The 13,250-nt window shown below is 35.3% G+C and overlaps 3 protein-coding genes across 3 annotated transcripts; 2 read left to right on the forward strand and 1 right to left on the reverse strand.

The window, feature by feature from the left end:
* Nucleotides 1-5,375: 5,375 nt before the first annotated feature.
* On the forward strand, nt 5,376-6,303 carry Triagg1_8142 (uncharacterized protein; the record flags this gene model as incomplete). The annotated part of the gene is made up of 4 exons (XM_062902956.1): nt 5,376-5,455; nt 5,524-5,774; nt 5,823-5,946; nt 6,021-6,303. 4 exons carry the CDS (start codon nt 5,376-5,378, stop codon nt 6,301-6,303), a joined length of 738 nt encoding a protein of 245 aa, XP_062752987.1.
* A 3,027-nt stretch (nt 6,304-9,330) lies between these two features.
* Nucleotides 9,331-10,258, forward strand: Triagg1_8143 (uncharacterized protein; the record flags this gene model as incomplete). Its single annotated transcript, XM_062902957.1, has 2 exons — nt 9,331-9,566; nt 9,634-10,258. The coding sequence occupies 2 exons, from the start codon at nt 9,331-9,333 to the stop codon at nt 10,256-10,258; spliced, it is 861 nt and encodes a 286-aa protein (XP_062752988.1).
* Nucleotides 10,259-10,378: 120 nt separating this feature from the next.
* Triagg1_8144 (transcriptional regulator family: Fungal Specific TF) lies at nt 10,379-12,879 on the reverse strand (the record flags this gene model as incomplete). Its single annotated transcript, XM_062902958.1, has 3 exons — nt 10,379-11,706; nt 11,764-12,370; nt 12,427-12,879. The coding sequence occupies 3 exons, from the start codon at nt 12,877-12,879 to the stop codon at nt 10,379-10,381; spliced, it is 2,388 nt and encodes a 795-aa protein (XP_062752989.1).
* Nucleotides 12,880-13,250: the final 371 nt, after the last annotated feature.

The following is a 13,250-nucleotide window of genomic DNA, read 5'->3' on the forward strand; positions in this document are numbered from 1 at the left end:
TACTTAGTTACTAAGTATTTTATTATATTATATATAAACTTTATAAGCAGAAGCTTATATAACTAGTTAAGCTAATCTTTATTATAAAAGGCCTTAAGATAATATTTAAGGTTTTAATTTTACTATTTTATTTAGTTATTTATTTAAGGGTAAAAGATAGTATTAAGTTTTTTTTTATAGCTTAGTAAATAATAAAAAGTTTTTTAAAATATATTAATAAAAAGGCTTTTTTAATTTAATATTATTCCCTTAGAAATTTTATATAGCTTAAAAATATAATAAAGGAATTTATTAGCTAACTTATTTATAATTATTTATTATAAGTATAGGAGGTATAATATATATTTTATAAATTTATTAATAATAATAAGTATTAAGTTATAGGTTTTTTTTTCTTTTATAATTTTTAAAAGCTTTATAATAAAATTTATTAAAAACTTCTCCTATAGCTATATTAGTATAGGTAATATTATTAATTCCTTATAAAATTTATAATAATAAAGCTTTATTATTTAATATATATAGTAAATATTAATATATTTTTTTAAATTTTTTTTTATATTTTACTAAAAATAAGTTTAGGTTATTTATATATAGCTTTTGCTAATACTTAAGTAGCTAGCTATTTTATTATTATAAAATAAAGTTAATATCTCTTACCTTATACTATAAGGTATAAAAATTTTAGTTTTATATTAAAGAAGATATTTTTTATTTATACTTTATTTACTATAAGTCCTCCTTAGGGCTTTATATTTAATTATTAACTCTTATACTTAGGTATTTTTTTACTATATAATAAATAGTACTTTTTATAAGGTTTTAGGTAATTTCTTTAATATTATAATAATACTTTTATATATTATTTACGTAAATCTAGCTAGCTTATAAGTTATATATTAAAAATAAGGCTTATTTCTTAATAAGTTTTTTCTAGCTTAAGGGGTTAAGTTAAAGTATAACCTTAAGTTTAAGTAGTTATTTTATATTATTAATTTAGGGCAGGGTTTTTTTTTTTATATTTTTTTATTTTTTAAATATAATTTAATATAAAATTTATTTATAAAGGGTATAAAATATCTAAGAGATAATTACTTTTTATTTTATAATTAATATAAGTTTACTTAATAAAATAGCTTATTAGTAGAATTAGCCTTACTTAGTTTATATATAATTTTAAAGTTATATAAGGCTAGCTTTTATAACTATAATATTTACTTATTTAAAAGTTTTTTTTTTTTAATAAAGAAATTATAATTTAAATAATTAATAATAACTTTTACTTTATTTTAAGTATATATAAAATAATATTTTTAAGTTTTATATACTTTTATAATAGTAAGTATTTTAGTATTAAGGGTTTAATAATATACCTTTACTTTATTAAGCTTTTATAAAAAATAAATAATAAGGTATTAGGCTTTATTTATAAATTAGAATAGTATAGTATTAATTATATATTTTAAAGTATTTATTTTAATATAAATTAATATATTAAGGTTATAGTAGTAGAGTATAAGTTTTTATTAAAAAGTATTAATAAATTTCTTAAATATTACTAACCCTTATTCTTTTAATATAATATTTCCCTTAGCCTTTTTTTTTATTAAGTTAGTTAAAGGTATTATAATTTTACTATAGTTTTTTATAAATTTTTAATAAAAATTAGTAAAGTTAATAAAAGTAAGAATATTAGTAATAGTATATAAAATAAACTAATTAATAATTATTTTTATATATTTTTACTTTATTTTAATTCCTTTAGGGGTTATTATAAACCTAAAATAAAAGACTTTTATTATATTAAATTTATACTTCTTAAGGTTAATAAATATCTTATATTACTTTAACTTATTTAATATTTTCTAAATATATTATATATACTTAGCAGGGTTTTTATTATAAATTAAAATATTATTTAAATAAATTATATAAATATAATTTATTAAGCCCTTAAGTATTTTATTAATATACTTTTAAAAAGTAGCAGGGGCGTTAATTAATTTAAAAAGTATTACCTAAAACTTATATAACTTATATTTATACTTAAAAGCTATTTTTTTCTTATTTCCTTTATAAACTTTTATATAATAATATATATTTTTTATATTTAGCTTAAAGTAAATTTTTATACCTTAGAGTTAATTAAGAATTTTATAAATTAGGGGTAGTAGTATATAATTCTTATATATTACTTTATTTAATATATAATAGTTTATATAAAAATATAGTTTATTTTTTTTTTTTAAAATAAATAATACTAGCACGCCTTAAGAATTTATAAACTAATATATTTAGCTTTACTATAATACTTATTTAATATATTTTTATAATACCTTTAGCTTTTTTTCTACTAGGGAATAAATAAGTCTTTAAAAAGGCTTTACTTCTAGCTTTAAGTTTATTATATATATTAATTTTTATAAAAGTATTAGCTTTATTACTAATTTTAAGTTAAATATTTTTACTTTATTTATATATTTTATAAATAAAAGCTTTATAGCTTTTTTTTAGGATAAGGTTATAGGAGTATTTTAATTTATAATAGCGCTAATATTAAAATATATAATAATTAGCCTAACTTAAGCTTCTTTTACTTAAATATATACTTACTACTTAAAAATAGCTATTATTAAGGTTTTTATTAATATTAAGTATTAAAAGAAATTATTTTTAATAATAATAATAAAATTTATTTAATTATATTATAGTTTTTTTAAAATAATATTATTAAGTATTTTTACTATTATAAAGCTTATAAATATTTATTTTTTAACTTTTTAGTTATTTTTTATTCTTAAGAGCTAAAGAGTATATTTATATATTTTACCTAAGTTTTTATATATTAAAATAATTACTAAGTTATTATTAAATATTATTAAAGTATTATTTACTAAGTATTTATTTAATATATTAATATTATTTTTAGTATTAAAAATAATAGTTTTTAATTTTTATATTCCTTTTACTTATACTTATACTTTTTTTTTTATTATAAAGGATATAATAAATAGTAGCTTAAATAAGTAAAATTTATTTTCCTAGGCTTTTCTTAAGGTAATTAGTTTAAGATTTAAGCTTTATATTAAATTAGCTAAAATACTTACTTAAGGGTTATTATAATACTTTATAATATATTTTTTATTTTTATAATATAAGTAATTTAGCTTTTTATAATTTATAAAATAATACTTAAGAGTTTTATATTTATAATATATAATACTTAATAAAAATTTATACTTTTTTACTTAAAAATAGCTAGGGAATTATTAACTAAGATATTATTTTTTATTTAATTTAAAAATTATTTTAGTATAATTAAAACCTTTTTTCTTTTATATAGGGTATAAAAAGTAAGCTTACTTTTTCTAAAATAAGTAATATTTTTTTTTTTTATTTATCTCTTTTACTAAAGTTATTAATAATTAACTTTACTTTAAAGTATTTTTTATAAAAATTTTATTATATAGTAAAAAGTTTTTTATAAAAAATATACTTTTTTATTTTTAAAAGTATTTTTTAAAAAAAAATTAAGATTTTATAATTATTATTTATATAATATAGGATTTTATTATTAGCCTTTTTAAATTATTTAATAAACTTTTTTATAATTTTACTTTTCTTTTAATATATAATATTTAGTACTTTTTTTTTATTAATAATATAGGATTAAGTATTTTTAACTTAGTTTTTATATTACTTTAAATATTATATATAAGTAATATTATTATAATTTTATTAAAGTTTTTTTTTAAAATAATTAATTTAATATTATTAAGCTTCTTTTTTAAAATAAAAGCTTATTATAAAGATTTTATATACTTTATTAATAATTTTTTTAAATATAAATAAAATATTAAGTTTAAAAATATAATTTTAATATTCTTTTTAAGTTTTTTTTTTAAATATAGGCTTTAGAAAATATAACTTTTAATTTTTTATATAATTTATTAGCTTTTTTATAAGTTTTTTCTTAAGAGTTATAATAAATAATTTAAAAAAAAGCTTTTTTTATAAAAAAAATATTTTAAATTTTTTATTTTAAAAATTAGTAAAATTTACTAAATATTAAGTAAGTTTTTTTTTTTATTTTCCCTTATAATAAAAATTATAAAATTAAATAACTTATTCTTAATTAAAAAAGTATATTATTCCTTAAAAAAGGCTAAGGAATTTAAAATAATAAATTAAGGGTTATACTAAGTATTAGAAATTAAAGTATTAGTTTAAAAAGTAAATTTTTCTTTAAAGGGTATTATATAAAGTATAAGGCTTTATTATATATTTTTAAAATATAACTTACTTTTTACTTATTTTTAAGTAGTAGCCTTTATTATTTTTACTTTAATAATCTCTTACCTTTTAAAAAAAAATAAACTTATTAAAAATAGTAATATATAAGAAAGTAATAAAGTTAAGGAGAGGTTTTAGTTATTATAAAGGGATAAAGCAGCTAAGAGGTATATAATAACTATATTTATCTTTAACCTTCTTTAAAACTAAGGGGATTTATGCTTTTTTATATAGTAAATCCTAGCTGTAATTAGCCTTTAAGCAGTAACTTTAGTAGTATTCGCTGGCTCTGTGGCTCTATTATGCCTCTTCCTTCCTTGGGCCCCTGATATAAACCCTGTTACAATAAGAAGTTTAACAAGGTCTTGAAGCAAATCTAAAGAGAAGGATATTAATGAGTCTTTGACTTGCTTTATAATAGATTAGTAGTCAAGATTGAGAACTAAGCCAGACTGAGGGTGGTTGTTCTATTATAAGAAGGAACCCTTTTTCGTAAATGGAGGAGTGGATCACACTGGTTATTTACCTCAATATGACCACCAGCTGTACCGGCAGTTTTCGCCTTGTTCCAAGGGGGACACAGTCGCGGCAGCTGTATTAAATAAGCCTTCTTTGAATAAGCCTTTTTTGTAAATAAATAAGGGATGTACTGTTGAATTGAGTTGTTTTTGTTATTATAATTACATAAGCTAGGTTGTTATATACCCCCATCTATAACACCGAAGGCGCCCGCAGGTATACTGATTGGCCCATCACATATCCTCAAGTTCTTCAATTTTATCATTAGCTTACTATGGGTCGGGATTTACTACTTATCTGATCTGCTTTCCTATCTACTACTATAAAAACGTGCTATGCTGCCAATTGTTGTGACAAACAAATTTTATCTTGTGCTGTTTATCGCTGGCTTTAGAGATTCACACTTGAAGAATACATCATGCCTGCTGTAACAACGGATAATTATGTGCTGGGGCGGGACCTGCATGGCTCAATAAGGTATATAATAACTCTATTGGCAGCGTAAACTAACCGCAGCCACTAATACAATGCCTAGATTAGAAGCCCAGCACCTCCTGTTTAAAATGCACAATGGTTATGCGTTGAACCCAAAAATACCTATTTCTCCAGATATGAAAATTGCCGAAATAGGTACAGGAACAGGGTGAGTCGTATGCTCTCTATTCAAGCACGATTCCACGAGACATTTGCTAATAACTAGATCTGTTAAAGAATCTGGCTTCAAGACATAGCATCAGAACTGCCAGAAACTGTCCAGCTTCATGGCTACGATGTTTCCGCAAACCAATTTCCCCCTGCATCACTTTGCCCACCAAACCTGACATTTGCTACACTTGATGCATTTGGAGATGTTCCTGCACATCTTGTTGAGACATATGATGTCGTCCATTTGAGATTTTGGTGCGCCATAATTAGGGGCAACGACCCTGGTGCGCTTATCCGTCATGCTGCAAGGCTACTGAGTGAGTTTTCCATTCATTTTTTGTGAGTTCTAGTACTTAATTTTGCAGAGCCCGGGGGATACTTGCAGTGGGAGGACGCAGATATGGGAAAGCCAGTTGTGCGAGGGGACGAGGCAGAGGCCTTTCATAAACTTGGCATGTCGGTTCTCCAGACCTTTAACGTCTTGTTAGAGTGAGTTACTATATCCAGCACAATCACATTTTCGCTACAGAAACAATGCTAATTGCATACTTGTGATTTCTTAGCTGGATTGGAGACATTCCAAATCTCGTCGTGGACGACGGATTAACAGTTGTACATAGCGCAACTAGTTCTTTCCACTCTACCTTGGTACCCCTTGCTATCAGGACGTATTTGGCTGGTTGGGCTGAGCTTTTCCAGTTAGTAGGCAAGACCAAAGATCCATCCCTTCCAACCGCCAGTGAGTGCCAGAAGGTTTTATTCGCACTAGACGCGGGCGTCAAAACTGGGGCACTGTACTACTGGTTGCCGGTGAATCTGCTCGCTCGGAAGCCCGGTACAGAGTAGCTAGCTAAAGTCAAAAGAAGGATGTCAATAGGAGATTTCGAGAGTGAGATTCATGAATAGAGAGGTATCTAGTTATGAGACGCTTAGCAGCTTAAGGCTGTATAAACTATTCATCAATAGGGTTCCACGAAGCTGTTGAGATGTTGTGCCTTAGAAACGCCTTAAACATGAATGTTGTGCACAGTAACTCTCTTGTTTGGCCTTTGGCGTATTGGTCCTGACATGAGCCGCGGGGTTTGCAAAAAAGAATCCCCCACTTGGTGCGGGGAACCCTGCTAAGTAGCTAACCTGAGAAACCTGTTATTATGCGTATCGAACTTATTAATTTGAACACACCACTAAGTGCCGATGTGTTCTGATCAATTTAGCAAAAGCATCTAAAAAGTGTTAGGGAGGTATGTAGGTGCTACAATAACTGGATTGTAATGCTATCTCTGAGACAATAGCTGTCTATCACTCTCTTGTTGCCCAAGATGATAGGCACAGATACCACAGCGAGAGAAGATGTCCACCATTGCTTTGCCTGCTCTCAGATCCTTGTAAGCAAGCAGTCACATTAACGGGAAATGATACACTAGCCTGATTGGTGCAGTGCCTCTAACGCCGCCATTGTCCGTATTCCTTTGCAAAAGGTTACCTTGATATCCCAGATTACCTATATACAACTGTCAACCTAGGTATTTGGGGAACGGTTGAGATTGAAGTTGCCCTAACTACTTCATCTCTTGCAACACTTAAACCTCTGTTAAATCGGATGCGAATTTTCGGTACTTTGTCCTTATCTAAGAGACTTGGCTCTGGTCCTCATAGTAGGATCAACAATTCGGCGCTTGGACGGAGCGTGACTGTTACCGAATAAGTCAATGTTTACTCTGGACTCTGGACTACCCGAGAATCGTGGCGAGGTAAGTGGAGGCGTAGAGGATCTATGGATGTGGAATTGGCTGATCAAAATAAAGAAGTCTACATCCCTTATTGAAATCAAGACTCTGATATTGAGATGAGCCGCCGTACAGGATATTACCGTACCGATCAATATGTATTGCACAAACTACTTTGATACAGTCTTGGTATACCGTGATAGTATAACTAAAAAAAGAAGAGAAAGTCCTAAATACTACCCCTGCTCTGCCGAATGACGATTTGAGGAAACGACGCGCATAAAGATGTTAAGCAGGATAAGTATATTACTCTTATTATTTCCTCGCGGCAAGTAGCCCATGGACGTGTCCTTAAGGTGGGGGTTTACCTGTAGGAATAATCGCCATTTAGGCCATACAAAGACAGAGCGTTTTAGTCTGGAAATATTAAATATTGCATTCTTTAATATATGTCGCCTAACTAACTCGTATCAGAAGGGCCCATCACAATATTAAATCTTGGGTCGTATATTGATTTCGATGCCATCTCCAATAAAAATGGAGCAACTTCCCCCTTCTCTGGACATGCTCTACGCGCTTCAGCCATCCCGGTGAAGGCCAGCCCATGAATTTTAAACGCTTCTGGTTGCCCCTCCCAGTACTATGAGCGAGTTTTGATTATCACACTGGCCTTCCATGCGCCATTTGAGCGCAGAACACACATAGGTTTGGGTAGGGAACGACGATCAATACGTACTGCTTCAGTAGCCATGCAGAGCACTAGGGCCATAGCGGCATCTGTTGGGTAACTTTGCATATTGATGACCTGTTTGATTTTCCGTAGGCATAACAGAAGATAATGTATCATCCGCTCGTGATATTTTTCAGCTTCTGCAGCATGGTTTGAAATAAGACTGTATCTTCGGGCCGACACATACATAATAGCTGTAAACAGGCTTTTGTCTGTCATGGCAATAGGGATAAAAAGTGACCTCATGCTTCTTTGGAAAGCTTGTTGCGCTTCTTCCGTGATGCATTCAGTCCAAGCGTTCGGAATTACCCATTCTAAGACTATGGAGCAAGTTAGGATATCAAAAGGGGACAGGTTTAATAATGTTGCGTACAGAAATTGAACAAGAAGAATTCATCCTTGGAGAGAGGCCAGGGGAAGCAAATACCGCAGGCGTCCTTACTGACATCGCTAATACGAGCCCACAGCTGTTGATTGACGCCGGTCCGGCTCGCATGATACAGCGCCAGCTTCTCAGTAAGAGCTCGCCGGCGGCGAGCGTGAGACTCCTTGGATACATGCGATCTGATCTGACTTAGCGCCTGCACGTTGTTCATATCTTCTGGCAGAGTGGCAGTGATGAAGTGCAGTGCTGGTTGTTGCGCAACAACAATCCGAGGGAGCTTGGCATCGAGTCTTCCCTGTCCCGGCAGTTGCGAAGGCCCTTTTCCAGTGGGTTCTGTGGTCTTCATTCCTGGTGATACCTCTGTCTTTGGACCCATTGCTATGCAGGAGAGAATATTCGCGGCATCAGTGAATCTGCCACGAATGTGGTCTATGAAGCATAGAGTTTTGTATTAGGGAGACGGAGCCAGGGAAGCATTTCGAGCTTATGGAGCACGTGAATCGGAATTACCCGCACCACGCCCCATTTCAGCCCTGGGGCATAAGCAGCTCCAAATGCCTAATTTGGTATAGTCGCGTCGTCGAAACATGCCCAGCCCTGGATCGCAAAACTTGTCAAGATTAGACATGGCGAGTAAGCAGCTCCACTATCCCAACTTGGAAATCAGACCAGGCAGGACGAGCAGTCGTAGTGATATCGAAAGCCTCATCCTTGATATGTAACTGATCCATGGATATAAATCTGGCCTTTTCTCTCTGTAGAGTTGGCAACATTTCCGTAAATGAAATCTGGTGCGTATATACCAACAGATATCTCGCAGTTTCGAAGGGGTACATGATTTACACTCCATCATGGCATCAAGCAGCCAGCGCAAAACAGTACTCATTACAGGGTATATATATTTGTGATATAGAACTTCTTGGCCATATTTCTAACACAATCTCTCCCCTAGATGTTCAAGTGGAATCGGTGAAGCGTTAGCGAGAGAATTCCAAGTCAAAGGTATCTTCTCAATCCCAAGATACAAGCTGATGATCAGTGAAAAGGAAAAAAAAAAAATTGCTGACGCATTCTTCCCTTCTCTTTCCGGCTTTATAGGCTATTATGTTGTCGCTACTGCTCGCAAGGTGGACGCCATTTCTCACCTTAAGAAGGTGGGGATGACTACAATATCTCTTGATGTAACTAAACCAGAGAGTATCGCGGCAATGAAGGTACAAGTAGAGAAACTCTGTGATGGGAAGCTAGACGTCTTGGTCAATAACGCGTAAGTGGGATTAATTTTGGTTCATCTTATTACTGTTTGAGCTTGGACATTTAACAAATATATCAAGGGGAATTCTTACCCGTGGCGCATTGGCCGATGTCTCACTAGAGCACGTCTACTCTATTTTTAACACGAACGTCTTCGGCCTCATGGCTGTTGTGTCCAGTCTCCTGCCGCTTCTCATTGCAACTAAAGGCACGATTGTCAATATTTCATCGGCGTCATCTGTAACGCCATTTCCTTTCAAAGGTCCTTATGCAATGACCAAGGCAGCACTGAACTCATATGGTCGTACTCTCGCAATAGAGCTTTCCCCTTTCGACGTGCATGTCTTGACGTGTCCAACCGGCTATATAGAGAGCAAACTAGAAGCCAACGGGACAGATCAAGTACCGGAAAATAGTTTGTACAAAGCTATGGCTGGGAAGATGGAGCTGGGGGTTCCGGAAAAGCAGATGGAAGGGGCGGGGTATGCAGAGCTGGTGGTGAGCGAAGTGGAAAAGGGGCGAGGCTGGGGTTTTGGCCCTTGGAGATTTGGAGCAATGAGAGAGTGGCTTTGGGTGGGAACAGGAGCATCTAAGGGCTATTGGGCAAGTATGATGGGGGAGACATTTTTACAGCGGGGGTTCAAAGGAATAATCAACTGGGATGAGGTTACCAGGGTTGTCAGAAAGGACAACGGCTTGGAGTGAAAGGGACATGGCCCTAAATGCTCATAATATATTCATATAGTTCAATATTACAGGCTTATCGTATGCTCTCGGCCGGTTTCCCCTTCCAGCTGTCTATAGCTTGTGGTTAATTGCTGACAGTTAGAGCACGTTCTGCTCCCCCCATCTATCCGGTATTTCACCTGCGTCATCTCCCACATCTCTCATTAAGGTATCAAAACGGGCCATATCAACGCTTTGGTAGACCCAGTCATCAGCCCCATTGGTAAATAGGAGATCTTCCTCTTGTTGTAGAAAGCCCTCTGTTATACTGATTTCTTGTGTAGCATTATTGTAATCCCCGGCAGAGGGAGCCAATACTGAGGGCTTTCCTACTCGAACATCTGTATCTGTTTGTCGGCTATTGTTGCTGTTTCTATTGACTGGAGTGTTACTCCAAGCCTTTAAAACTTCGACGGTGTCATCGGAAAAATCTGTTTGGGAAGCTTGTATCTGGCCTTGATCAACTCTATCTGCGAGGTGCGTTTGCGCTGTAGGCGTCTCCTTGGAGATGATGCCTCCATGAGCGATCTTAACGGTACCAAAATATGGTATGTAGACGCTCACAACGCTGGCCATTTCTTCATTTGCTTCACCCGCTGGATCTTCAACAGTCGCTGGTAACCGCACAGTTACGCTGTCCACACTTCTTCTATGGCCTCCGGCTGCCTCGGCCTCAATAGACAGCAGTCGTCGGAGTAGCTCTGCGCTCCGTGCTCCTAGCGCATCCTCGTTTCTTCGGCTGACTTCCTCCATACTCTCCTGTACCTGTTCTATCATCGCACGGTCCCCGGGACGTTGGTGCGTCAGCAAGTTCTCTGACCTTGCTGCCTGCTGCAGCTGCGCGCGTGATGAAGACATGGAAGCTTGACGGTGCCCGTCAAGATGTGCTATCAAAAGTGTCATAGCCGCCATCAAGGAGAGGAAATCCAGTGTCCGGCACCAAAAAGCAATACGGTCGGAGCTTCGGAATGTTATAAAGCGCAAGAGAACCTCTCGGGAGGCGTTGACGCAGGTAATCCGTGAGTATTGGTAGTCGCGTCCGTTGATTGAGGAGCGGAGCATGTAGGGAAGATGGAGCTGGTTGAGAAGAGTGTAGTGGAATAGCTGATGGAATAGCCGCCGCATATCCCAGAAAAGCGTCTCAGGGTCGTCCAAGGTGGTTGCCAGATTTGAGTGAAGCCACCACCTTTTAGGCAAATCTTCAGCCGCTTTCTGTAACTCTTCGTCTAATTCTAGCATTAATGCAAAATCGTGGGAGCTTGGGTCGGACTGGTTGCGCTGGAGGATACGAGATGCGATAACGCAGTGCATGCGATCAAGACGCCCCATGGGTGTATCGTTTTCGAGCATATCCTTGGAAGCCATGCTTTGATCGACAGTACTCTGAGGTAGACCCAGCATGAGACAAAGATGTCGTTCCGCAAATACTATACGAAACCATATAAACTTTGGATGAACTTTCTTTTCTGAGTTCAAAAGCTTACACCGCCGCGGTGGGCTCATGGAGGAGCGATGTAGCCCCATCAATTGCGCAATGGTCATGGCCCTCCGAATTGCAACCAAGCCTTTGCGCAGATTTCCGCCATTTGTATACCACAAACTCTCCAACATCACACACTCCAGCCCTTCAATGCTGCTGATAAGACTTTCGTTCATGGTTACGAGGCTGATAGCGGTGCTGAACAGGCGGCTCATCATCTGACGCGGAGGTTCTGATAATCCTGTAATGTTGCTATGAAGATCCGGATGGAGATGTTGTAAGAAGGTAGCGATCCTAAGCATGTACAACCCTATCAGAACAGGGTGGGCATTTGATCCCGGCCGCTCAAGTAGGCTATCTAACTGCTGAGAGTCGCTCCGGTCAAGATCATTGTACGGGACAGTCAACATTTGATAAAAACGAGAAGACAAGTCACCTCGCGCTTTGGCGATTATCTCGATGTCTTGTGGTGTAGGTAAAGATTCATATAGGACGCTGGATAATGCCAGGTGTTTTTCTATTCCAATGGAATGATTTTCATCAGGTATTCGATGCAAAGGTCTGCTGCTGCCATCGCAGTCCAAGATTTCGTATTGAGCGGTCTCATCGTGCTGTCAAAGTAAGTAAGCAGGCTTTCTGGAACGCCTTCTAAGCGTTGGACACGTACATTCAAATGTTCATACCAACTATGCAATTGCGAAAGCACAGGGCTGTTGGTAGTAGGGCTAATAATGTCATCACGAGACTTTCCATTGTCTTGTGTCGTGGTAGACCCGGGGCAAGGATCTGAGGTACTGGAGGCTTTGTTGAGTAACTGCTCAACAAGTGCTTCAACTCTCACGACTCGGTCTCCCATCTGAAGGCTACGGTCTAAAGGTGTTGAGATCTGCTCGGGGAACTGCTGGTCAACACATTTAGCACCACGTCGCTTACAGCTGATGCAGGCGGTGTTTGCCGGCGACCCGAATACGCATTTCATCTTCCGTCGCCGGCACTCCCAGCAGCTCCTCGTCCCTTTTCGTACTTTTCTCCTCTTTGGTTGAGAACCGCCATTGCCTTCATGTCCCTCGCCGCGTGACGCATGTGGCGACCCAGACAGCTTGATTGACGCGGCATCCATGCGAGGAACGTTATCCTGCACTGGCACCTAAAGCGCGGTTCTGATGGCAGAGCAAGATGCCGTTCGATACGGAAACGAGACACCCCTGACCGACGGACTTGAGAGCAGAGACGTTTCGATGTACGCGTCGGATAAGCGGTGCGACAGCTGAGGATGCAGCCGGATTACGTACATGAGAGACGCCGATTACTACGCGGGGCAGAGCAGCGCGAAGGCAAAGGTGAAATAGTGGACCTTAGGGTTGCCTACTCGTGGCCCGTCAGACCTGTACCCGTTGGATATTATAGCTCCTAGTGCCTGTTTCCTCTGGGACCTCTTCAAAGTTGAGCAAAGGCGACGGCTGACTGGCAAGGCCTTTAAGCAGCTTCAAA

This window comes from Trichoderma aggressivum (assembly GCF_033847375.1).
Source record: "Trichoderma aggressivum f. europaeum strain CBS 100526 chromosome Unknown scaffold_038, whole genome shotgun sequence".
Classification (NCBI taxonomy): domain Eukaryota; kingdom Fungi; phylum Ascomycota; class Sordariomycetes; order Hypocreales; family Hypocreaceae; genus Trichoderma; species Trichoderma aggressivum.